We start from the raw sequence: 26,946 nt of genomic DNA on the forward strand, positions 1-26,946 counted from the left end.
GGTAGAAACATGTTGACTTTCTGCAAAATGGATTACAGACCTTACTCTCTACAGGGTCCATCAACGTATTTGGTTTTACAGTACCTCAGGTCCTCACGAATAAAGGTGATAACCGAGGCAACTGAAGGTATTTTTAATTCAACTGGATCCCGCTTGTGTCCTGTAAGTTTTATGTAAGAACTCCCTCCTTTCGCCAAAGTCTTCAAGGAGGTTGAGTCCGCCCTGGTAGCACCATCTTACCAGAGAGAGGAGAGGATGCCTATGATGAAGCAGGACACAATATTGTGTGCAAGGCATCCTCTTCCACTAAGGATGGCATCCTAGACCTACCTAGACTATACATGACCTACGGCAATTAGATCCTCACATTCAACCACAGTTTCCTTGCTTATTACATTGGCATTGGCAACCTACTACTTTTGTGTTTATTGAACTGAATGAACTAGGACAGCTAATGATTTGTGAAATATCAGGTATGTTTGTGGTCATGTATACAATGACAATTACCTTGTGCCACATAACATTTTTGCAGATCCACTTTAATTAGTTTCAAACTGAGAGCTTTTCATTGGCAGAGCAACTCACTTAATATTGTACAACTTGCGTGCAACAATCATCGGGAAATCCACTTCAAAGTACTTGAGAGGCAGGAGGTTCTCATCCTGTGAACAGAGATCATGAGTCAGTGTGAAACATAAATCATGGATAAGACATGCAGAACTAAAACACAGGCAGGTCATCTAGAAGACCCAGGAAACACACGACTGCAGAAATGCTCTGATTGAGTAGTCCAGACATAATACTGCATAAGCAAAACAAGCAGCAGCAAATAAATAGAAACACAGACAACGCATGCTGGTCACTGGCCACTATTAATGTGGCACTTCACAATGCATTGTGGTACAATCAATTTCCACATTAAGCCAGTATTAAGTGCAAATGAACACTTCAAGCTAAAAGATTAGGGCCTTATCTTATGGGAATAAGAACCAGGATGGTCCATGAATAGAATATCTGGGTGAACTGGCCTCCAATGACTTTGGAACTGCCTGAAATTAAGCCTATGTTTGAATTCGATTATTTAGAAATAGCTTTCCTAACTGAGGTATTTAGATTTTGCACATAGTTATCATCTACTTTGTACAAGAAGTTATGTACAACAAATGGGTTGTGACTACAAGAATGATAAAAAATCGTGATTCACTACAAGGCTGCTTTGGAAATCATTCTTTTTTGGGGGGAAATCCTTTAAAGGTGGTAAGATCTGTGTCCCATAAAAGAACTACGACCATAAATACTAAATATTTTGCAGTCATACACACTGAGATTCACAAAATCACAGGGTTTGTGACAACAAAGAGAAATTATAATATATACTGAACCACTTTTGGAATTCGGAAAAAACGTTCTTGATTACAAAAGTAGTTATGCAACTATAGGGGAAGGCCGGCATGAACGGGGTCTCCCCGCCAAGCTGCGATTCGCAATTACATGCATCAGTGTTTTACTAAAAATTACTGAATCCTCAAAGAAGTTGGTAACTCATTTGCAGAACAGAGGCTGTCCTGGTTGTCAGCCTTGCGCAGCAGAGGCTGCAGTCCTGATGACCTCTGCCTTTTTCCTCAAATGTCTTCACAAAGAGAAAACAATTTTTTAAAGCAGTTAAACATCAATATAGGGTATAACAGAACACTTAGCCCTGCGCTCTCCATCCACTAAGCCAGTTTGCCCTTTGGCTTAAAACTTTTAAACATTCCCACATTACATTACTATTTTTGTTAAGCAACAACAGTTTCTTTAAGGAACACAGATGGCTTAAAAATATATATATTTTCATTAAGGAATGTGAATACAGAGATGGTGTTCTGCTGTTCCTTGAAAGTCACCATCCCTGTTAGGAGCCAATACCAAGAAGTTGCTAATACCAGCCTGACCTTGTGAATGTGCATTTTGTTACGTGATCAATTTATACATAAGTAACATCACAAAAGAACTGAAACACATGACTTTAGCCAAAGTTTGAGGTTTGCATGGCATTGTGGGTTTGGCAATGTAGTTGGAGCCACCCAGGACTCCGCTGGGTGCCTAGCTTTCAGACATTTCTGGGTTAGATACGTTTCCCTGGGTAGTGGTAAAGTCCAAGTCCAACAGGTGGAGTCATTGAGCATGTCAAATTAGAGGAAATTTGGATTTACCTTCACACTGCTAGTGCATAAGTGAAAGCTACTAGCAGAATAATGGAAAAGTGGGTCCGAGGATCCAACTTTTATACCCGGTGCCTTCTTTGAAGTCGTTTCTATAGAATTCCCTTGGAAGGGCTTGAAGTTTACTGCCTCCCAAGGCCTGGCTCCAGGCTCACTGCATGAACATTTTTCGTGATAGCGGTAGAAGAAACGAGAGACTTCCAAGAGCACGCCAGGGATTCAACCCCTAACAAATTTAAACCGGATTTGATGTTGAAAAATACTGTGTATAAGATGAGGAAGTGTACAGAACCAATAACATTGTAAATAGCCTTGAAAAAGCCCTGGCGCAATTCGCCATAGGTGCGAAACACGTGTCGGCTGTCCACGCTTTTATCTACACAAATAAAGAGCAACTTTTCTACAAAGCAAGGACTCTTTTGATTTTGTTTATACAAACAAGGATTGAGCCTAAGGATACTAAGACGTAACATCTAACACACTCATCATCCCCCTCAATCACTGCATGAACATTGCAGTAGCAACAAGTCAGTCAGTCAGTCAATCCACTTTATTCGAATAATTAAAATCATAAAAGTTCAAAAACAAACCACAAGCATAGACAATATTACAAATCATTTAACATAATGATTAAAATACATAGACAATATTTCAGTTCATTTGGATAAAAACACTATCACCGGATCAAACCCCTTGTCCTAATTAAAATAGCAGTAGACTTTAAACTCTTACTTAGGAAGAAATCATCAAATTTCTCTTATTCTTTAGCCTCACTGCCGCTACAAGAAAAGTTGCAATATTAAAAATATCACCAGAATTACACAAAGACTGTAGAAAAACTAACGCTGGTCTAACCTGAGAGAAATCTCTTCCTCTCAGGATAGGAACCAGAAATCTCATGCGAATAATGGAGTAAAAGTCACAGAACATCATAAAATGTAAAGTATCCTGGGATGAGAAATTGTCACATTGGCAGGGTTCGGCATCATCAGGATTACACCATCCCCGATTATCCCCCAATGTGAGATGAATCAGATTCAAACAGAGCCTAGTTAGGAGCCAACCAAGATAATGCTTGTTAACAATTGACAAGTAAGGTTCCATATTGATAGATGTTTTTAACAGGTAATGGGCCCTAAATAAAGGTTTACATACCTCCTGTTCTTCTCGCCCCAGCACCAAAAATTTCTTAAAATTCAATTTTACCCACAACACATCCTCCTTCCTAATCTTATCAGGCTCCTCATAAAGTTCTGACCGTCCTATTTTGGATAACATGCTTTTAACATACGACAGCCATTTAATTTTATCTAACTTAACACAGTCCCGTAAAATCATATGGTTCAGGGTTAAATAAGGGTTCAGCCAAGTTTTGAGCCAGCAAAGCAACGGAGCTGTACTCAAAATATCAGTGACATAGCCTAGCCCTAACTCCTGATGTGTAGCATACGATGGGGTAGATTGTGGTACAGACAAAAAACTCAGTAGGAACTTATTTTCAGCTATCTGTATCCCAGCCTGATCTTTATAGCCCCATATAGAGGATCCATAGGCCGCAATGGCCAAACACTTGACTTTATAAACCTTTAGGATAGCCTCTAACGGTCTAGCCCCCAGAGGCTGTGCAAACCCTAAAAGAGAAGAGGAAGCTCGCATGACTGCGTTTTTAAAAACTTTTTGTTGCAGAACCCAGGATGACCTATCACCAAATAAAACTCCCAGGTAGGTGAAAGAGGACACGGAGGAAACTTCCACGCCATTAGAGTAGAAGGTTTTTCTAGCTCTGTGACCTACTGTTATAGTGTGTGACTTTCCATTATTCACAATCAAGTTCAGTGAGTGCCTGTACGCCCCAAAGGCATCTAAGAGTCGCTGAAGGCCCACCGCAGTACGGGCTAAAAGTACAGCGTTGTCCGCGTATAGGAGAACAGGGATTGGGCAGTCTCCCACACGCGGAATATCCAGAGCTGCCTCCACAAGTAATTTGTCCATATCGTTAATTTAAAGAGTAAAAAGCAGGGGCGCTAAAATGCATCCCTGACAGATACCCCTGCCTGAGTTAAAAGATCTAGTACAGTCACCAACCTGGGATATCCTAACAGTAGCAACAAGTCCTTTGCATGATGGCAGGGTCCAGCCTATTCAGTTGCAAGAGGGGTTGAGCCTTTCTCCTCCCCCTCCCACCCCCCACCCCCATCCTGCCAGTGATGCCCCATCCAGGCTCACCTATCTACTGTGTGGCTGTCTGGGAGGAATAAACAACATCAACTAGCCAACTGCACCCAGTCATGTGACCCAGGAGGAGGCTGCAGGCACCAACTGGTTAGGGCAGGATGCTAACTTTCTAAACGTGTCATTTTCAAAATTGAAACTTCAAATCCAACTTTACCATTAAAGAGTGTTTTAAAGTACAATTTCTTTAACAAACAGGAAATCTTTACTTGTTCCCAATCAAAAGTCAGCACTTATTAAATGTAATAAGGCACCCAATGTTATCCTATGGGAAATGTAGACCTCACAGTAGTGAAAATCGAATTTAGAAGTTTTTCACTACCAGGACAAGTAAAACTTAAAAGTACATGTCCAACCTTTTAATTACGAAGCTCTCTGCCCTATTGGCTACCTAGGGCCTACTTTAGGGGTGACATATATAATCAAAGGGGAGTTCAAGGCTTGGCAAGGAGGCTATATTGCCAAGTCGAATTGCAGTTCAAAACTGCAACCAGTCTGCAATGGCAGGCCTGGGACATGTTTTAAGGGGCCACTTAAGTAAGTGAATCAATAAGTGCTGCAGGCTCCTTAGTAGTATTTAATTTACAGGCCCTAGATACACAGTATACAATAAGTAAATCAAATATGCCAATCAGGTGAAAGCCAATTTGAACTGTTTTAGGGAGTGAGCACATGCACTTTAACACTAGTAAAATGTGGTAAATTGCACAAAGCCCTATGGCCAAAAAAAACAAATTTGACAGAATAGGAGGATTGAAAGCAAAAGGTTTGGGGGGACCCCTACAAAGAGGGCCATCGAAAAAAGGGGTTGAGTGCTCTTCCAGACATCAGGCTGTTTTCCCACCCCAGAACAGGCACAGTAATCATTCGGCCTCCCCTGGAAGCAGATTAGACTCCTACATGTTCCACAATTAGCTTGAATTCAGGGCATGTCCCAAGTTCAGGAGGCCGACACTCAGGGGACCAAAAAATCCTAGGCTTTGCCAAACAGCAATATTTTGGTCTTATCAATATTCAGCTGCAGACAGTTTGCTGTCATCCTGGCCGCAATCTTTCTCACACAGTCCAGAAAACGGAGCTTAATGCTGTTCAAATCTTGCCCAAATGAGATAACCAGATGGGTGTCATATACTTATGAGATGACAACAAGCCACAGGATTTAACAATCTGGGCAAGGATGGCTATGTAAATGCTAAACAACATCGGACTCAGGGATGAGCCCTGAGGCACCCCTTATTGATGGAACTAGAGAAGGACTTAAAAGTACCCAGTATGATTGTCTGTGTGCTGCTTTCTAAAAAGTCTGCAAACCATCAGAACTAGTGTGGCTCACCGGTTAGAGGCGGCAGACCCGAGAGCAGAGGACGGCCCGGGACCAGGGTTCGATTCCCGGCGCGGCAGGTTTCTGGACCAGGGTCAGCGGACTCGATAATTCTCTCGCCTCGGTGCCCACTCTGATCAGCGATCACACTCGGCAACTCTGGGCATTAGCTTGCCTCATCTTCACTAACGGCCCCACCAGACCGCCGGGGATGCCTGGTCTCACCCTGGAGATACCCATTAAGGGACCATCTCTCAGGGAAGCCAGGAAGGGTTTCACAGCGGTCGAAGCGCCTTGGGACCCTCCGGGTAAGTAGTGCGCTATATAAATGCCTATACATACATACATACATACATCAGAGAACTTTGCCACAACACCAATCTCATGCAGCCTGTGCAGCAGGGTTACATGTGAGACGGTGCCAAATGCTGCTGACCGATCTAGCTGCACAAGCATGGCACGGGGAGCCCGCATCTACAGAGAGGTGAATGGAGACAGAGACTGCCACCAGCGCCGTCTCCATACTGTGGCCAGCTCTGAATCGTGAGTAGGAGACATAGAGGATTTCAAGGTCATCTAGGAAAGCCATGAGCTGGTGGTTAACTAGGCTTTCGGGTTTTTTCCCAGCAATGGGAGCTGAGAGATGGAACGATAATTAGACAGGCTTTTGAGGTCTGTATTCGTTGTTTAACATCAGGGAGACCAGTGCAGCTTTCCAGGCTAGTGGGATTTGAGCTGTGTCTAAGGAGAGGTTGAAGAGTGAGAGAAGGGTGGGCGTAATGAAAGGCGCAAGATTAGCGGTAACTGTGGGTGGGCACAAAATGGCAGTGGAAGCAGATTTTGCTTTAATCAAAAGCCAAGTCATGTGTTCTAATGTACAAGGTTCAAACGCGTCTAGGAGGGGTAAGAATTCAGGTGAAGAGAGTGTCAAACCCAAAGGCCTAATGTGAAATCCACCAACAAAAGAAAGTTGTTAGAGGCAGAACGAAAGAAGCAATGGATTCAGCAAGTTTTTCTTGGCACCTGCCGGGCGATAGATAAGCAGGCCCCTCAAGCTCAAATTTTAAGGTTTCTGACCAGTCCAATAATAGGGTTTCAATGAGTTGGACCTTGACATTATCTTAAAAATCAATAGCTATACCTCTTCCAGGTCTAGATTCTCTGTCCAACCAAACTAGCTGATAATTGTCAGGTAGAGCCATGGGAATATACAGTAGTGCCATGGCATTAAGCCAGGTTTTGGTAAGGAAACAGAAGTCTGGGGAGGATGAAGATCAAAGGTCCCAGAACTGTTGTTACAATAAATGCCTTGAAGAGGCGGGACCAAATAGGGTGTTGAACTTGCAGTATTACCTACGGAGAGAGGCGCTGGACCGAATAGGGGCATCCTATCATAGAGCCAGTGCTTTCCCCACTAGTTATTAAATGAGGCTAGAGTGGGCTTTCGGGTGCCCCAGTAATCAAGGAAAAAGAGAGGCAAGAAAACCTTCAGGTTTGCATGAAACTGGCCCTTTTAAGTTCCGGTAAGGCAAGTGACCCAGATCTGCCTGAACAGACTCAATGAACTCTAAGTTTAGTGAGGGCTGCAGAAGAGTTCTTAATTCTGTTTGTGGGATTCAAATCTTTGGCCTGAGAGGCCAGGGTCCTGGCGGCTTTGGGCGAAGAGAGGAGCAGACGGGCTTGCTTTTGGCATGCAAGAGTGCATCCGCTGTAGCATGAGCCTAATATAGGCTTTGGGTGAACTAAAATCAGAACCACCAGACCGCCACCTACCAAAAATAGAGGTGCAAAGTCAAAGTCAAAAGCAAGCTTTATTCGATTACTTAAAAGCAACAAGACAATACATATTTAAAAAATACATGTTAAAATTTTGGCATGTCATATAATTCATATGGTTAAAATCATTAATGAGTCAAACCCAGTAGTAATGTCTAGTGCATTCAAATAGTTAAAAATTGGTACGAAAAACAGTTAAAATAGAGGTGCAGTAGCGGCACTAAAAAGAAGTGGGGCAGCAAAGTCTGCTGGAAGTGGAAGTAAGACTCTCTCCACATAATCAGCTGAAGCTGTGGCAGACCCAAGGGCAAAGAGGAAAAGTGCAGCAAAACAAAGTAAGTAAAAACCCCATGTCCCCCAACACAGTCCCTGAATGAAAGTTTAGACCTGATAAACGAGTTGTGAGGTTGCAAGTCGAGCTGCGGCGGAGTTCTCCATCCACTGGATCCCGCTGATACATATGGGGTACGAGTTCTGGCTTCTGCCTGGGTCAGTGCGCTTCTGTACTTAGCAGGTCTCCGAGCGGACATGACTATCAGTAAAACCTCCCGGTTCAATCAGCACGAGGCACCGCACTAACAATAGACCGCGCATGCCAGTAGCTAAGGTAGTTTGTTCTTCCCAAAGGCCTGAATTTAAGTGGGGCCAAAAAGCATCGACCATACTCTATGGAGGAGCCATGTGAACTTCAAAAGTTTAAAGCTTTGAATGAAAACAATCAATAAAAGATTTGGGTCAGGAAAGCCCATCTATGTGACACCATTTAAGGACTACCTCCTATGTGGATTGCATATGAAATGAGGAGTGCAACCACATCTTGAGAGTACCTAATGAAGACTAAAGTCAATATTGATTGGGCTTTAGTTGTTATTTTTGTTCTTTATGAGTTGGAATTTTATGGCAATTTCTTTCCTTCACCTTTTGCTATTTATGGTTTGCAAACACTCCAGGTACTACGTATAAGGAGTGAAGACGACTACACCATAGCAAAGAAAATAAAATGTTTATTATAAATCATACCAATACCCCAGGGACAAATTAATGTTTCAATGTGGTAGAATCAATTGTATGATCTATCCCCATTGGATACCATGTTTATGTGTTAGACGTTTCATGCCCAGGTATTGTGGGGTAACTCCGGCACACCACTATATGCTGCATATGATCACGTGCACTTTAGATTTAATGACTGAACTATATTGTCTGTTGCCCGGTGGAGCTACCTGTTTAGCTATAGGGGAGATGGGCCGTGGATTCCGTCCTTGGTCATCACCTACCCAGTCGGTCTTGAGACAGACTTCCTTTAGTCTCTCCTTGTTGTCTCTTCGCTTATCCTCCCTTTCTCACCGCCCCCTCCACTACTCTTCTCTCTCGTTTTTCTCCTCTCCTAATTGTATTGCCTATTTTTTTGATGTATTGTGTAATTGTTTAACTTTTTCTGTAACATTGTTGATTCTCATGTGATACCTTCGGGTCTAGCCAGCGCTATATAAAACTCTTTTAAATAAATAAATAAATACTACATCTTATTGCTTTTCTATGTCGCATTAGCCAATATGAAACTGAAGGCGGAAGGTAACATATTCGCACTCAGAAACTAACCTTGCCCTATATTTCCATCTCAGATATGTACTAAGTGGCACTGAATAGGTGGCTGTAGAAAACGTGCAGGTTGAGCCTTCGTACTCTGGCTTGCCGCAGCCTGGTTGGCTGAACTCTCATACCGAAGGCACGTTGCACTTTGGCTTGAATTGGACAAGTTGTCAGAATATATGTACTGGATCAGGTGGTTACTCTTGACATGATGCTATAACCTTAGAGCTAATGTTGCACATTATCTCTTCTCCATCTTTTTGCACTATGTGAAAGCTAGAGCATATTTTTTAACCACATTACAGTTTTAAGCTATTTATTATATTGTAATGTATTTTTCTTTTTTTTTTTATTGTGAAGAGTTTCATTAATCCTACAATAAAGCATTATTCAATTACTCAGGGCATATGATGCACAGAAAGCTGTACACCCTTACAGTAAAGGAGAAATATTCGAGTACAGGGCTACCTCGTGACCCATGCCTTCTATAACAGCAACTCATTTGCCCCGATTGGCGCTACAGGGCCACCATAAAAAGTATAAGCATTTGGAAATGCATAGGTGTGGCTTTTAATAGCATTCCACTCCAGTGCGTTGTGTGCATGGGTCTGGCCTGGGAGAAAGACTAGACACCAGGAACGAGTTTGCCACAGAAGTCAGGATGTACATCTTATAGTGATAATAAAGTTGCAGTTCATTGAGTGTTGATGTGTAGCTGCTACACTGCTGCAACTGTATTTGTGGTGCTGCAGTTGTCATTATTGAGTTGTATTTGTTCTTGCTGCTGTGTGCTGTAGCTGTACAGATCTGCCATTGTAGAGTTATAGCCCTAGGCAACTCTAGAGTTGTAGGTGCACAGCTGAAAAATGAAAGGTTTGTGAAAGATGTGGAGCTGTAGTGTTGTGACGGTGGTGGCTCTTGCTGCTGACAGAGGAAAAAGCAGTGGAAACCAGCCTGGTTACAGGGAGTGTTCCCAAGGCTTTTCAGAACATTACAATATACACAATATGTCGGAGCGACTTGTATTGCTAATGAACCCTCCTTTGCTCCACACTCTCAGTCTTGTAACCATTCAAAAAAACATTATGTTCAGTGGAGGACACAATTAGGATGTGAAAATAGGCATCTTGGTCCACCGTCAGACCAGCACCAAAATGTGTCCAGAGGAGCGACGTAGAGTGGGTTGTCTGTGCCAGTGGCAAGGGAAGTACCCTGTTGCATTCTTAGGGGTGCAAAATGTTATTTTAAATTTTTGGACCTCTAAGAATGCCCCGGAAAATTCCGCGCCTGAGGCGACTGCCCCTCTGCCACCCCACACGCTACGCCACTGGTCCAGAGATAACCTTTTGAAGACCTTGCAGAAAAGAAGAGGTGAAAGGGGTCGAGGTCTGATGTGATACACATGCTGTTTTTACATATCCAAAGAAAAATTGTGGTTGGAGTACCAGAGGTTACCTACTTCTTCTGCCCCTAAGTCCAAGTTCTCCTGCACATCAGCTAGACGTGTGCATTTACAGATGCTCTTTGTGGGAGGGGGTCTTTGTATAGCGTGATGGCTGTGAGATGGGGAGGAGAGAATGTGATGTGACTTGAGGAGGAGTGAAAGAAGGCAGAAGCCTGAAGCTGTGAGACACTAGCCACAGTATTCATTACCTCCTCGTCTGTCTTCCTCGCCACAGTATATACATATGAGCCTCCGGCTCCACACAGAACTCCAAGCATAAAAACAGCGCTCTAGTCTCCCTCTCCCTCCTCCACGTTGGCCCCCAGTGGCTCCAGCCAATCCCATAAAGGGATACAGAGATACCAACTCGACCTGTTCTTTTTTTCTGCACTACTACGAGTGCTCTGTTCCCTGCTGGTCAGGTGAGTGGGGGCTGGGGTAATGCTGGAGCAGCCCCGCTTGTCCTATGGTATTGGGACGGGGGACGTTAGTGTGTTGCCATTCCTTGGTGGTTTGGCCGTGTTGTTTTGTTTCATAATTTTTTTTCTCCCCCTTCTTTTGCCGTTGCGCTCCGTTCCTGCTCTAGCGGACTTGGGAGCGTTTCTGTGGGCTGGGGGCCTTGTGCCTCGCTACATGTGAATACGCCTTGGGTCCTGCTGTGCGGGGTCTTACTGGCCGTGTTCTGTCTCCCGGCCGAGTGTCCTGCTGTGCGGGTGTGAGCGCGGTCGCTTGCGTTTGCCTGTGGGAGCCGGGGGCTCCCGGGGTCTCGTGCTTACCTGATGCTTGCTGCTTCTTTTAGTAAGGGCTGCAGATAGCGCGATGTTCCTTCTGTGTTTTCCTCTGCAGCTGCGAGGCGCACGTGGCTTCCCTCGTTTATAAGGCTGTTGGGGGCGTGCAGTGGGGGTGTTCCATTGGTTGCTTAGCAACCTCGGGTTATTTATTGGTCCAGGTGTTTTTCATGAATTGCCTGTGTTTTTTGACTCGTGCTTTGACTGTGGTGGAAGGTGGTTCTTCGGACTGGACTGCTCCTGATCCCTTGGAGGCTTCTGGCTCTGGGGTTGCTATTCCTCCTATGGTATTGCTGCAGCAGATGATTGATGCTGCGGTGGCTGCTGCCTTACGGGATAGGGTTCCTGTTCCTCCTGACAAGAAGGCGAGGGTTGATGGCGTTCCGGCTGTTGACTCTGACGCTGAGGAGGATGTTGATTTCAGGGGTCGTTTTGTGCAGGGTGCCGACCTTAAGGAGGTGCTGTGTCACATACGCAAAAACTTGATTTTCCCTGACTCTGTTGTACCTCTGGAGGATGATTTATTTTCACAGTATCAGCGTCCTGACCCTGATTCGTTGCCCCTTCATTCTTCGGTGTTGAAGGTATTGGAGACTGAATGGAGGGATGTGGACAAGGGCTCCTTTCCTCGTTTCCTGAGTAAACTTTATCCTCTGCAGGATTTTGCGGTGATGTTTCCTTCCTCGGTCAAGGTGGATTCCTTGATGGCCAGTAGGACGTCCCATGGGACTGTGGTATCTGAAGATTCCTCTCCTGCTGACCCTGTAGATCGGAAGGTGGATAGTGCTGTGAAGCGCACTTTTGCGGCTGCTAACTTTTCCATTTGGGCGGCAGCCTATTCCTCTTACGCAATCCAGTCCTTACTTAAGGATTTTCAGTCTCTGTCGGAATTATTGGACCAGGGGGAGGATGTCTCTTTTACGCTGGCGTTGATGGAACAGCAGGTTCGCCTGCTATCTGATGTTTCCTTTGATTCGTTGGGTGCGGCGGCTTCAGCGGCTGGGTCATCTGTCGCAGCTAGACGTCAGATATGGCTTCGTTCTTGGAAGGCTGATGCTGCGCAGAAGAGTCTCCTGATGAAGATCCCTTTTTCTGGTGTTAAACTGTTTGGTCCTCCTTTGGATGACATGGTGAAGAAGACGGCGGAGGACCGTAAGCTCCTTGCTCCTGAGCGTACTGGTCGCTTCCGTACCTTTGGTTCCCAGCGGGCTTTTGGTCATTCTCGGAGGGGCCGTGCTGGTCAGCCCTTTCGTGGAAGGGGGCGTGGCCGGCGTGCTCCTTCCTTTGATAAGTCCCGGTTCTCTGGTGCTTCTGCCTCCTCCACTCCCGCTTCCAAGTCATGACTGGATCGCTCCTGGTGTGGGTCCGGTTGGGGGTCGCCTCACTTGCTTCATGGACTCTTGGCGAGAGACTGTGTCAGACCAATGGGTTCTTCGAGTGGTTTCAGAGGGTGTGCGTCTTGGGTTTACCCAGACTCCCCCAGACTGTTTCAGATCAACACCTTGTCCCAGAGACCCTCTAAGGCGGTTGGCACTTTTGGAAGGCATCGATTCCCTGGTGTCCAAAAATTCAGTGATTCCTGTGCCCAGCGATCAGTTGGGGTTGGGCGTGTATTCCATTCTGTTTCTAGTATCCAAACGCACCGGGGATCTTCGGCCTGTGATGGACCTTAAGTGGGTCAATACTTTCATCCCTCGCCAAAAATTCAAAATGGTTTCGCTACAGTTGATCCTTCCTCTGGTGTCTCAGGGCGATTTCCTAGCGTCCTTGGACTTGAGAGATGCTTATCTGCATGTGCCTGTTCATCCCGACTATCAGCGGTTTCTCCGATTTTGCGTCCTGGGTCATCATTACCAGTTCCAGGTATTGCCTTTTGGACTCTGCTCTTCTCCCAGGATCTTTACTAAGGTTCTGGCACCTCTTATTGGACACTTACATGGGGCAGGCATTAGTGTTTTTCCTTCTCTGGACGACATTTTAATTTCTGCTTCTTCTCTTTCTAAGGCGGAGTTGCATGTCCGGAGAGTGTGCCATTTCCTGGAGCATCACGGTTTCCTCATGAATGTGCCGAAGTCCTCCCTGGTTCCTGCACAGGAATTGACTTTCATTGGGGCTCTGTTCAAGACTCATTTGGGGATGGTGTTCCTGCCCCCTCCCCGGATTCTGTCCCTGATGTCTGCAGTTCGTTCCCTGTTGTTGGGGCATTCTCATCCTGTGAGCCTGTGGTTGAGGATTCAGGGTCTGATGTCGGCGTCTTTATTGACGGTGCCATGGGCTCGCCTCCACATGTACCCGGTGGTGTCCCACATTTTGTCCCATTGGGACCCCTGTCCCCTCGATATGAGTGTTTTGATTCCTATGTCGGAGGATGTTCGGGTGGTCCTGGGTTGGTGGTTGGAAGAGGGTCATCTGTCCATGGGCCGCCCCTTTATCATTGTCCCCACCCGAGTTCTCACTACAGATGCCAGCCTGCTGGGGTGGGGTGCTACTCTGGGGGATTAGACGACTCAGGGGGTTTGGCCTCCTTCGATATGGTCTTGTTCTTCCAACTACAAAGAGCTGAAGGACGTTCTTTTGGGTCTGCTGGATTTCTCGGATCTTCTTCGGGGTCACCATGAGCAAGTCTGGACGGACATTCGGGTGGTGATGTCTTATGTGAACCATCAAGGGGGATGCAGGGTCCGTTCCCTCAGTTGCCTCAGCCGTCGGATTTGTTGTTGGGCGGAGGTGAACCTGGCGTCCCTGTCTGCCATTTACCTGCCAGGTCCGGAAAACACTGTGGCGGATTGTCTGAGCCGGGTGTTTCCTTCCATGGGGTCTTTGTCCCTCTCACATTTGATGTTTGGGAGGTTGTAGAGGATGTTTGGTTATCCGATTGTGGACCTCTTTGCTTCCCAGTACAATACCTAGATCCGTTGCTTTTGCACGATTATGCCTTGCCGGGCTGCCTGGAGAGTGGACGCTCTGTCGTTCCTTTGGCCGAAGGGTCTGTTGTATGCCTTTCCCCCTGTTCCCCTGATTCCGGCTGTCTTGCAGAAGGTCAAGAGGGAGGGATCCTTTGTGCTTCTGATTGCTCCGGGTTGGAAGCGTCGCCCTTGGTATCCCCTGCTGTTGGAATTGGCTGTGTCTCCGGGGTGGGCCTTACCGTTCGTGCCTCATCCTCTGATGGGTCCTCTCCTTCCTCTGCCTGTGTTCCGTTCCCTGGGTCTGCGGGCCTGGCTCTTGAGAGGGATTCTTTGATGCGGGATGGTTGTTCTGTGGTGTGGATGTGGCTGAGGTCACTCAGCAGTCCAGGAGGGCTTCTACACTGAAGTCCTATGCGAAGCATTGGGATAATTTTGCTTCTTGGTGTGTGGGTCGCGACCTCTCAGTGGCTTCTTTGGACCCGGCTCGCATTTTAGATTTTTGAATGATGGATTTGTGTTGGGCTTGGCCATTTCGACTCTTCGAGCATTTCATGTCCTCCCTTTGGTTTCAATATCACCATTGGTTGCTAGACTTTTTAAGTCTCTTTCTTTCCAACGCCCCTCGTCCTATCATGTGTCCTCCTCCTTGGGACCTTCCTTTGGTTTTGCGTTCCTTGCAGTTGGCTCCTTTCAAGCCGTTGGGAGTCGCTGGACTTGAAGTTTTTGACGCTCAAGGTGGTGTTTCTTGTGGCGATTGCTTCTGCCAGGCGTATGGGTGAGTTGGGTGCTTTCCTTCGTTCTGCCCCATTTTTGTTGGTTTTGTCGGCCCGTGTGGTCTTGCGCCCTTATTCTACATTTATTCCTAAGGTGGATTCTTATTTTCACCGGTCTGCTGAAGTGGTTCTTCCGGTTCTTTGTCCTGATCCTTCCTCGGCTGAGGAATCCCTTTTGCACCTCTTGGATGTTCGTCGTGCCTTATTGATTTGTCACGCACGTCTTCCTTTTGTAAGGTGGACAACTTGTTTGTCAATTTTGGTTTGTCGCGTCAAGGCCTGAAACCCTCCCTCTCCACGATCAGTCGTTGGATTAAGGAGGCCATTATGTTGGCATATGCTTCGGTTTCTGTGGTCCCCTCCCTTCCTGTTCAGGGTCGTTCCACCCGATCTTTTGCTGTGTCGTGGGTTGCTTTCCAAAGGGGTGTCCATGGAGGATATTTGCAGGGCTGCTACTTGGTCGTCCCCTAATACCTTTATGTCTCATTACCGCCTTCAGATTGGGGGTGGAGGTTCTGTTTCTTTTGCCTCTTCTGTTATTTCTGCGAGGGTTCCTTGAGAGGTTGTCCTTGTGATTGCTATGCCTTTGTATATTAAATTATGTTTTTCGCTACACTGATGGTGTGGTCTGTTTTCCTTAAATAAATCTGATTGCTTCGGTATCAGCTCATATGTATATACTGTGGCGAGGAAGACGGACGAGGAGGTAATGCCCCGGTTACTTACCGTTAAACTTCATTACTCCAAGTCCTTGTCGTCCTCGCCACAGTATGGTTTCCCTTCCCTCCCGGCCCTGATGGCGGCTTCATGTCTGCGGCTTGGTTTTTCAGGTCGAGTTGGTATCTCTGTATCCCTTTATGGGATTGGCTGGAGCCACTGGGGGCCATCTTGGAGGAGGGAGAGGGAGACTAGAGCGCTGTTTTTATGCTTGGAGTTCTGTGTGGAGCCGGAGGCTCATATGTATATACTGTGGCGAGGAAGACAAGGACTCGGAGTAATGAAGATTACCGGTAAGTAACTGGGGCATGACTTTCCATGAAGATGTCGGCTGCTCCAGGGTTGAACCAGTTCTGCTTTCTCTGCGGCGAAGGGGTCAGGGAAAATAAGCACTTTGTGGATAATGGGGCGCAGTCTACAGAGGCTCACGCTCCAACTTTCATTCAGTGTTTTCCTCTTTGCTGAGCAAAAGATGTCTCAGTGCTCTGGCCTCTGAGAAGACCTCACGTAAGTCTAGAAGAAGGGGGATCTGGACATACAAGTGTCTAATACACATGAATAAAACGTATGTAGAATGAGTTGGACATTATATTAAGATACATAGGCATCATAATTTGCATTAAGTATTTAACCGAAAAGTAGGGAACATTGTGAACAGAAATGTAGACAGTGGGTTTTCCCTCTTTTAGAATGGGCTCCTTCAAGACAGAGTCGCGGTTCAACCATCAACAGCCTTTAAAAGTTGCCTTTCCCATGACTGGCCACAAGATGTCACTGTTACACCTAATGTTTCATGCGCCCGATCAGACTAGAAAGATTACCGCTGTGAGTCAGAATTACGGGACCTTTGCTTCTGCTGGGTGTGAGCCAGTGGGGGCCAGAGATCTCGTACGTTACTATTTTCGCCTTCTTTTCCCTCTGTGTTCTGTTAGCAGGGCCGGCTCTAGGCTCATGGTGGCCCTGGGCAGGGAGCGTAGGTAGGGGGCCCGGAAGAGGGGGTCCAGGCGGGGCGGAGCGCGCAGGCCAGTAAAGAGGGGAGGGGGTCAGGGAGTTTAGAAGTGGAACAGAGCCGGAGGCCGCCAAATCCCTGCCAGGGGCCTCCACGCAAATATGTATCCATCCTCAGAGGATTATTATATTAAGGATATATATTGGCGTGGTGGCCCCTGGGGTTTGGTGGCCCTGTGCAGGTGCACAGCTTGCACATGCCTAGAGCCGGCCCTGCTGTTAGCCCTCAAGTGATGGACTCGGCCAGTCACTCCTGCCCCATGTTATCAATCAGCCTTTTCAGGTGACGCGTGCGCAGTAGGAGGGAACAGGGCAGGTCTGTAAACCCAATAATCTGACGCGTTGAAGCTACAAACCTGCTTTTGACCGCTAGGTGGCACTAGACACAAGCGGAACCTCGGTGCTGTTAAAACTGGTATGCTTTGGGAGCACCTCTTTAACACTGCGTTTTGGTCCTAAAATATTAACAAGAAATGGCAAACCCAGTATGTATGGGTTTAGTCTAACACACAGGCAGGGGTGTAGCTTCAGGGCTGGTGTTTGGGGAGTTACACTCCCCTGATAAATGTATAATTTATTAGATATTTGGGTACAGGAGCTTTCAGTCGGGTATGATAAGGTGCCCGTTGGATTTCACCTGGGGTTTTCAACTACTCACTCGGACAAAAACACACAGATATACACTCTTGTCTGTTTGCAAGGTCTTAAAACATGGTCATTTTACCAAATACTGCGCTTTAAGTATCCCTCACTATCTGCACTCCTTTCTCTTTCCACTAGTCCTTAAACCCTTCCTTCATGCGCGGTTTCTCATATAATGATTAAGATGATATTGATATGCAAGGGTGATTGTCGGAAAATCTAAAGCTCAGCCCCCTCCCCCCCTCCAATCTTACTGACCAAGCTACGGCCCTGAACACAGACAAGTAGCAAAGCAAAAGTACATTAAAGCCAGACCTAGAGGTTTTCCTAATGCTTTGTATTGGTGGAGTGGGTGGTGGTGAGAGTACTGGTGGTGGTATTGATGTGAGTAGTGATTATTAGAACTGTGGTGTGGTAGTGAAGGTATTGGAGACCAAATGAGTGGTGGTACTGGTGGGGGCATTGGTTCAGGTGATGGTGGCGTTCGAAGTTGTAGGAGTTTTGGTATTGTTGGTGGCATTGGTGATGGAGGGCATTAGATGTGGTAGGAGATATTGGTGTTATAATATACAAAAAGCAATTAAGAGTTCATGGTAGGATGAGAGTCACCCTCGAGTCATAACAAAAGCATCTAAAATGCATGCTGTGGAATTTATTTATTTTTTTAAATTCTGTTTTCAATGCATGCGTAAGATAAAGAATTGAATGTGATTTTTAAATGCAAGCATTCCTTTACGAGGCTGAACGATATTGCAAATAGCCATAGTATGACAGCACAAAAGCAGTACTCTTCTGGACGGATCTCAGATGAATGACAATGCCTCCCGCCAATGGCTGAAAGAGAGATAAAAAAAACTATTGCCCCTGGGGCCTACTCACTAATAACCACTCCAAAACTCACCAATATGATGGAAATACACAACCCCACTTAAAAGTCTCCTCCGCTTAAGATATCCAATACGTCACACATCACCGGCACTTCAGCCAGACCTGGATATACACTTTAAACTCAACCCCACGAAGACGGAATTCCTGATGTATGCCTGCACCAAGCAAGAAATTGTACAAACCTGGACTTGTGACATGAACATGGACAGCTTTGAACCCCAACTTTCACCCAATGCCAAGTCACTTGGATTCACCCTCAAAGCCAACCTTTGCCAAGAAAACATAGAGGGCCAGGTACCAGCTCTGCTGAAGAAAAATAATTTCTTACAGAAAGCAGCTTCAGACCTACTGCTTAGCCAACAAACTCGCATCTGGATGGTGGAAGCAACACAGTTCAAAGCCTCCCAGGCTACCCACTGCCCCGTCCCCCATCAAGGGCATCCTGCATGCTGCAGCACATCTCATCTGGGGCTTGAAGAAATATGATCACATTACGCCTATCCTTATGCAACTCTGCTGGTTTCCCTAGTTGGCCTGCACATTATCAAAACCAGCTGCATTATTTACAAATCCATCAAAAGCTGCTGTTAGTAGTTAATTAAAAAAGTACCAAAATGGTTTGCAAATTAGCATTAAAGCAATAAAGCACTATAAATCTACATGCTAAGGATGTCGAATTAAAAGTCTTTATTTCTGTAGAAGACCTCTAAATCATGAGTCAGAGATCAAATGGTCTCTAAGAACGTTATAACCCACTGAGCGATTTATTAATAGAACTGAGCCGCTACAGCTTTCCCACTAAGCCAAAGCATGCCTCGGATGGAAAAGGCTTGATGCGACTGTACAAATCTCCTGACCCTTTCTAGTTCTGAAAGATAAATGAGTTAAGTATCTCTGTGCCAATCCTCAGTGCCCGACTAGCCCTAAAGAAGACATGTTCTGTATTCCTGTCACTCCAATGAGTCGCAGGCGAAAGGTCTCTACTAGTATACCATCAATTTCCTGCTGTCATATAGTCCTAGAAGAGAGGGATTCTTTATTTACGTGCAAAACAACCAACTCCATATGACTCAAGTTCCTTGTATGGAACTGCTAAGATTAGTTTCCTCCTTGCCCACTCCCTCAATTCCCACCAACCCTGTTCTGGTTCCTCCGTGGGCAACAGAATAATTGAAAACAGACTACGAGACTTACAAGTGGCTTGAAATAAATTCAAAGAAAAAAAAGTAATTTGAAATTTAAAAGGACATTTCATTTGAAACAACCTACCTCAAATCACCGTGGGTACATGGATAGGTGAAAACATTGAATAAACTATGTCACAGTTCCTAATAAAAACCTTTGCTAACACTGATACAAATTTTAAAATCTGCAAACCACATCATGAAGAAATTTAAATGAAGAATGTGGGACTGGAGCTGTCACCTACCACACTGGCACATCACAAAGGCTCTGCTCATCACACTCACCAAGGGTTTGACACAAGTCTTTTGTGATCCCAGAGAAGCTGGAGCCATGGCAGGAAGGCAGGAAATTTCAAGCACCTCTGGGTGGGGAAACCCTTAGAGCCTTCTCCTACTTTAAAGCTGGCACCAGGTATAAATATTGGATTATTATTATTATTATTATTATTATTTAAAATGTTATATAGCGCGCAGTTACCCTTGGGCATCCTAGCGCTTATCCAGATACCATCAGATAATAACAACAGCCAGATTAGTGCACTCAAGCAGGAAACAGATAGGTTTTAAGACATTTGCGAAAACGCAATGTACAAGGCTCGGCGCGCAATTTTAAAGGGAGCGAATTCCACAGCTTCGCCGTGTTAACTGAGAATCTTCTCCCGCCAGTGCGGGCCCTTTTAACTCTGGGGACTAAAAGAAGGTGTTTTTGGTCAGAGCGCAACGTTCTGCTCGCTTTATAGGGGACTGCTAAATTCTTCAGTATTGGGGGGCCTTTCCCCTGAAGGATTTTATGGGCTGTACAGAGTGCTTTAAATTTGACTCTCTCCCGCACTGGGAGCCAGTGCAGCGCCTTTAGGGCAGGTCTGGCTGACTGCGTCCTAGGAATGCCCATGAGCAGCCTTGCCGCCGCATTTTGGACCTGCTGGAGTTTATTAAGAGTGGATTCAGTAGCGCCCAAAAAGATGGCATTACTGTAATCCAATCTAGATGTGATCAGCCCCTGAATCAGCAGCTTCCTTGATGTTACAGGTAGAAGAGGGAAAATTTTACGGGCAGACCGTAACAGGGCGAAACACACTCCTGCAGTTTTCTTAGCTTGGGTCTTAAATGACAAGTCTTGCTCTAACCAGACTCCCAAGCTCTTGATCACCTCTTTAGAGTCCGGAAGGTCTCCCATACAACTCGGCCAGCTGGTCAAAGGGAGTAGAGGAGTTTTGCTCCCTAACAGCATTATTTCCGTCTTCGAGCCATTCAGCTTGAGAGCTGATTCTTCCATCCAAGTGTGAACGTCCGACAGGCAGGAGTGCAGTAGGTCAGGATTCTCAGACAGTTGAGATAAGGAAACCACCAACTGCGTGTCATCCGCATAACTGACGATCTTAATGTCATACGGGGCAACTATGTCCTCCAGGGGGGCCATATATACATTGAATAATGTCGGGCTGAGGGAGGAGCCCTGTGGCACTCCACACTGGAGGGGGATCGATTTAGACCGATCGCTGCCTTCCCAGACCTGGTATGTACGTCCGATAAGAAATGACCTCAGCCACTGCAGGGCAGCCCCAGACACCCCCACCTCTGCCAGCCGCTGATTCCACACCTGATGGTTCACGGTGTCAAATGCCGCACTGAGGTCCAGGAGGATCACTGCCACTGACCCTCCTGAGTCCAGAATGTGTCTGGTTTCGTCAACGACTGCCAAGAGGGCAGTGTCGGTACCCTGACCTGGACGGAATCCGGTTTGCGAAACTCGAAGCAATCCGTTAGACTCCAAAAAGCCTGACAGTTGTTGATTTCTCAGACTTAACTCTTCATTACAGCTGTGGACCTGAGGAAGACTCAGAAGGACGGCCATGCTGCTCTGCAGCAAGAAGGACTGCTACTCTGCTGCCCTGCTGTCTGAGTGAAAAGGGCTGGACCTGCATCTTGAACCCAAGACTCCAAGGGCTAGTTAGCTGGCCTCCTGATCGTCTTGAAGCCAGTACCTGTGTAGTGTAGTTCCTATATTCCCAATAGGCTCTGCGCATTGGAATAATATATACTATAGTTTAGACGTAGGACTGAGGTCGACTAGGTCTCTATCGAATATATTAGACTTAATTGTGAGTGCCAGCTAGCTCAGAGGTCACTAGAAACTTTTTTCGAATTCACAAGAAGGGATTAGTTTCTGACAACCGCATAAACATGACAACTTTGTTTCCCAAGAATAAGAAATCAATCTCTAGAGTCGCGAAAACAATAGATAGCTATTTGACTCAGTTAATCGTGCATGCTTCGTTTCACCAGAGGTGCTGAGAAAATAGAGAGACAGGTGTTTTCAATAAAAAAGTATTTATTGAACAGTTTTCTTTCTCAAGCATAAGAAATGTACTGCTACAATCGTAATACTGGTTATAAAGTACAGAGTATATAATACGATAAGTATTATACAGTAGTACTGTAATAGCATGCTATGGTTTCTAAGCTATTAACCACCTAAAATACATATAATACATACAGTGATAAAATAATGACTAAAAGTACTCAACTGGTGCTTCTAAAATACGACCGGTGTACCTAACCTAAGTCTAGTACGAGGGAAGAAGTAAGTGAGGTGTAACTTTAAGTTTAGTAAGTTTTTCTCTGCCAAGTATCTGTCTAAGAATTCTCTAAGGGTCTAATCAGCTCCGTACCTTGGTTCTAGAATGAAGGAGGTCTTGTATCTCTCTCTAAGGACTCGATCTCCCAGCAACCCGCAAGGGTAGCCTGGAAACACTGGAGCTGGATTTCTCAGCAGGAGAAAAGACAGTGTCTCTCAGTGCGTCAGCTGGAGGGTCAGCTTCATTCGGCACTTGCTGCTGCAGGGCGTCGGGCAAGTAGATAGTCGATCTGCTCCAAACCACCGTGTGTTGTCTGGGCAAATGTAGGCATATTTATACTTTGAAGGTGCTGAGTTTGACGTATGATTGGACTTAATAACGCATCAAAGACTCAGTTCTTCGAAAACTCCATCATTTCCTAGATAAATTAGTATTCAGGCAAGCGGAAGTCCCTAGCTGCTGAAGGCGGGTTTTTCTAAGAAATCGTTGTTGATTCTCGGAACTTAGTGGAAGTAGCCATGCCGTATTTGGACTGCATAGGCTCGGTCTAAATATGGTAATAATGTCTATGCCTATATAAGGATCGGGTAATTTATACCTATATAAGGGCATAAATCGGGAAAATTACACTAAGGTCCTAGATTAATTTACAACACCTGGACTCTGTCTACTGTGAGTCTTTTCCCCCATGTCATGCCACCCCAGTCCTGCACCCTTGGAAGTCGGCCCGAAGGTGCACTGCCAGCACAGCTGTGGTCTTTGGGAAGAACCGACGTAGCACAATGCTTCTCCTCACAGCTCCGCATCAGAGCCACTGCTGTGAGACTCTTCCTCGACACAGGACATCTCATCGCAGCTCCTTGGAACCGCCTCTACGGAATGCATCTTCAGATTTCGCATCGAAAAGCTTCTTGTCAACAGCATCCTCAATGATGAGGCAGGACTGTGAAGCACAGCCTTGCAGCTTCGTCAGATCCGCTGCTTTGCAACGCAACCTAGACGCTGGATCTCGTAACACTCCACCACCAGGATTTAATGTACTTTGTTCAGTGGACCTAGCATGGTCCCTGTATCCCTCTGGCAATCATCGCAGTCGGCCTGAACTTCTGCTTTTGTACCGGTCCAGCGCAACCAGATAACCACAGTTGCCACTTTGAGCTTTTAGGCACTATTTTCACTTAAATCTTCAACATTGCACATATCCGGTTCTACTGGTCCGATTTTTGTCATTTTGCTGTCAAATTATTTATTCGATTTGTTAAAAAAAAAAAATGTGTGTGGTTTTTTGCTTGTGTTGTGTTTTAACTTTATTACTGTTAAGCCTGACTGCTCTGTGCCAAGCTATCAGAGGGTTAAACACAAGATAATTTAGGGTTAGCTTGTGAGTTCACCCATACAGAAATTGTGGTTGAAGCTTGATTTTACCAGGAATATAAGGAGTTGTGTCTGCACTCTAGCTGATTAATGGAGGAGAAGTGTGGCTCACTGGTGTGGAGAAGTGTGGCTTACTGGTTAGAGGAGGCATACCCTGAAGCAGAGGTCAGACCCGGGACAAGGGTTCAATTCCCGACGCGGCAGGGTCTTGAGCCCAATTGTCCACGGACTCGATAATTCTCGCTTCGGTGCCCACTCTGATCACGGGTTCACATTCTGCAACTCTGGGCATTAGCTTGCTTAATCTCCACAACGGCCCCCTCCGCGGCGGGATGCCTGGCTTTCACCTTGGGGGATGGCCAGTACGGGTTATCTCACAGGGAAAAGCCAGGACGGGTTCCCAAGGCAAGCGCCGAGATGCCCTAGGGTAAGTCAAGCGCTATATAAGAACACACATACATACATACATACATACATACATACATACAGAAATTGTGGTTGAAGCTTGATTTTACCAGGAATATAAGGAGTTGTGTCTGCACTCTAGCTGATTAATAGCAGATTTCCTATGGGAGAACTGCCTGGGTCGATTCTTTGAGATTCCAGTTGCAACTACTTCTTCTGGTGCCACGGCTCCTTATGGTTTATATCTGTGCCAGCTTGGAACCCCTTTTTTCACTATAGATGGAGTGTCTCCCAATTTTCGGGACTTGTACAGAGTCCTATATTTTTGTGAGCCTTGCTCCAATTTTCAGTGGTAGGAACTGACACAACATTCTTCCCATTTCCCATAACACAGATCACTTTGGTTGGCATCCTACCCATTCTTCCACCTTGCTACCCACAGATTCCCTAAGGTACTAGGTTTTCTTCTGGCTCTCTGCTAAGAGGTACATGAGTACACACGTAACTGAAGCTTCAAGTGAATTTATTAAAGTTAATTACATGCATTAGCACCCCACCAGGAGCATGTTGACACCAGCTCTGTCCCAGTTCTTGATATTAATGTAATTCACTGCACACCAGGGCTCTACCTTACCTCACAGACAGCAGACACTTGATACACAGCATACAAGACAGGATGTAACACACCGCCTGTTTCCAACAAGGACAATTAGGCATCCTCCCCTACCACACATAAACAGACCACAGTATGAAACATACGTCGGCAGACAGCCTGCCCATGACTTATACATACCATGGAAAAAAACATACAAAACACACACAAACACACCTGCAACACAATGTAGCCAAAACAATCAACATGGGACTATGTAGCTTGCCAATGAACTTCACATACCCATAGCCTACCCATGAATTACACACAGCCCAAATGATGAGCCTGCCCACAATATACACACAACCTGCTGCAATGCATGCAGCACTCAGTATGCCCATGACTTAAATAACCCCCAAATGCAACATGTGTGACCATCATTGCCAAAGTTAAGATGTACTGAAGTCCAGACATAGTTGTAGCTACCAAATATGTTCACAACAGCTTTGCCCTAGCCCTTCTGAGCTCTTACAACTGACTGGTGGAAGCCACTATACACTGGGGTTTAATACATCACACACACACTTAATTCGCAGACAGTCGACACTAGAAACACAGCATACAAGACAGGACACAACACTCTCTACTAAGGAAACACAATCAACAGCCTTGTCGGTTATCCTGGAGCTGGAGCTTGAAGCGCAGAGGCTAGACCTTCTCCAGCTGGAGAAGGAGCCACCGTTATCTAGTGGATCCAGCTATTTGTTGCCGAAGGGTTCACTTCTTGAAATAAGAAAGAACAATAGATAACCTAGTAGAGGTTTTGCACCACCATTCCAAATGTAAAAAGTGGAATGGAAAACAGACCATAGTGGAAGTGGGAGAAAACGGAGACACTCCATGATAAGGGTTCAAGGCTGAGTAGGCTTCAGCCATAAATTAAAAAATGTTTGAGTACGTAGAGGTGTACAAAACCCGTTTTTGCGTCTGTAGTTTGCATATACTGATTCCCAAAACAATCTGCTATTTGCCATCCAAACCCAAAGATAGGAAAAATGGCACTTCATCTCAAAGGTATGGGCACTGCAGGATTCCCTCTGCCTCTGTCCTTCATGTAAGAAAGTACACACCACCTTCTTGAGCTACAAATCAGTCCAGGGACTGTGGAGTGCTTCGGACAAACTGACTGTCCACCCTAGAGCCCATCACTTGTAACACAAGGGACCTATTCGGATCTATCCAAGGCTAAAAACACTCAAATCATTTTGCTCAATCTGATTGGCTGCATCTTATGACCATAAAAAAGGTGGTATTTTACTTAACGTGATCAACTACATTATAATCTATCAGTGCTACTCTACAACCACCATTTTGATCATCCGCAAGAGGTTCAATCAGATTTGTTGAAGTTCGCTGCCTTTCTGAGGTCTAGAAAAGCAAAAAGAGCCACAGGCCATTGCAAAGTCTCTTATGCAGGCATGCATTAGAGACAATAAGAGATAATTTGTTCCTACTTCTGTTCTTACTTTTGATACAGCTCCCCCTGTGTTTCACCCTTGCCGCCCACCCACATCTGTTTTATTGTATTACCCTCCTGGTTGTATTTTGCACTGTATTTTCTTTCTCCCCCTTCCTCTTATGGATATTGTTATAGATATTGCTTTTGTCCTTCCTCCCATCATATTGTAAAGCGCTCTGTTATCCCTCGGGATCTTGTTCGCGCTATATAAAACTTTATAAATAAATAAATGGTGATGGCAAATTCCTGCTGTACGGAACAGAAGTGAAAAAAATACTTCAAATCGCAATTACTGTGGAGAGCTGAAAGCTGTAGATTTCAAACATTCACTATTTTTTTAGTCTAGAGCTATAAGAAAGAAAGAGTCTGAGTGGTCATATACATCTCCCCACTTACACATCTACAGGGTCGATAGGAAAGAAAGATCTGAGGGAAAAGAGAAGTGGGAATATACCTCCAAAAAGAGAATAAAAGTTACAACAAGAGAACTGACAAAAAAAACATTTAAAAGACCTTCTACACAAAAGTAATGGAGAAACTTTGATACAAGACATGTTTTTCAAATAAATTGATAAAAAATAAACATTTCTTTATGAGCAAATCAGAGTTGGTTTCATGTTTTCTGCAAGGCGCTTGATATGCCTACTGCTTGCAGCGTTCCAGCCACACTTGCTACTCAAAGGGTCATGCGTTACATGCTTTCCATAGTGCCTGACTCGCCCAACCAGATTCTTCATTTCCAGTCACATAAGCACTTGAGGTAACCTATGGCAGATCGTTCAATTCCTTCTTTCATGAATGAATTTCCTGCCTCTTATACCTTCATGTCCAGACTACATCCTCCTTTGGTATCTCCTAACTCCCTCACATCAAAAGGTAGGAAATTTAATTTTCATCATTTAGTCTGGTGTCTTTCCTAATTATTTGCGACTTGGAGTAGTGCTCTGGTCTCGTATTTCCCACTAAATCCAGTGATTTTGTGAAGTTCCATAGACCACGGG

At 45.4% G+C, this 26,946-nt stretch overlaps 1 protein-coding gene across 1 annotated transcript in view; it reads right to left on the minus strand.

Moving 5' to 3' along the window:
* The window catches only part of LCMT1 (leucine carboxyl methyltransferase 1), a 159,893-nt gene that overhangs the window by 114,165 nt on the left and 18,782 nt on the right, over window positions 1–26,946 (minus strand). The window contains exon 4 of the mRNA XM_086940464.1: window positions 586–662. Coding sequence (XP_086796590.1) covers window positions 586–662 — 77 coding nt within the window. The remainder of the gene's footprint in view (window positions 1–585; window positions 663–26,946) is intronic.

Source organism: Lissotriton vulgaris, chromosome 10, assembly GCF_964263255.1.
Source record: "Lissotriton vulgaris chromosome 10, aLisVul1.2, whole genome shotgun sequence".
Lineage (NCBI taxonomy): Eukaryota > Metazoa > Chordata > Amphibia > Caudata > Salamandridae > Lissotriton > Lissotriton vulgaris.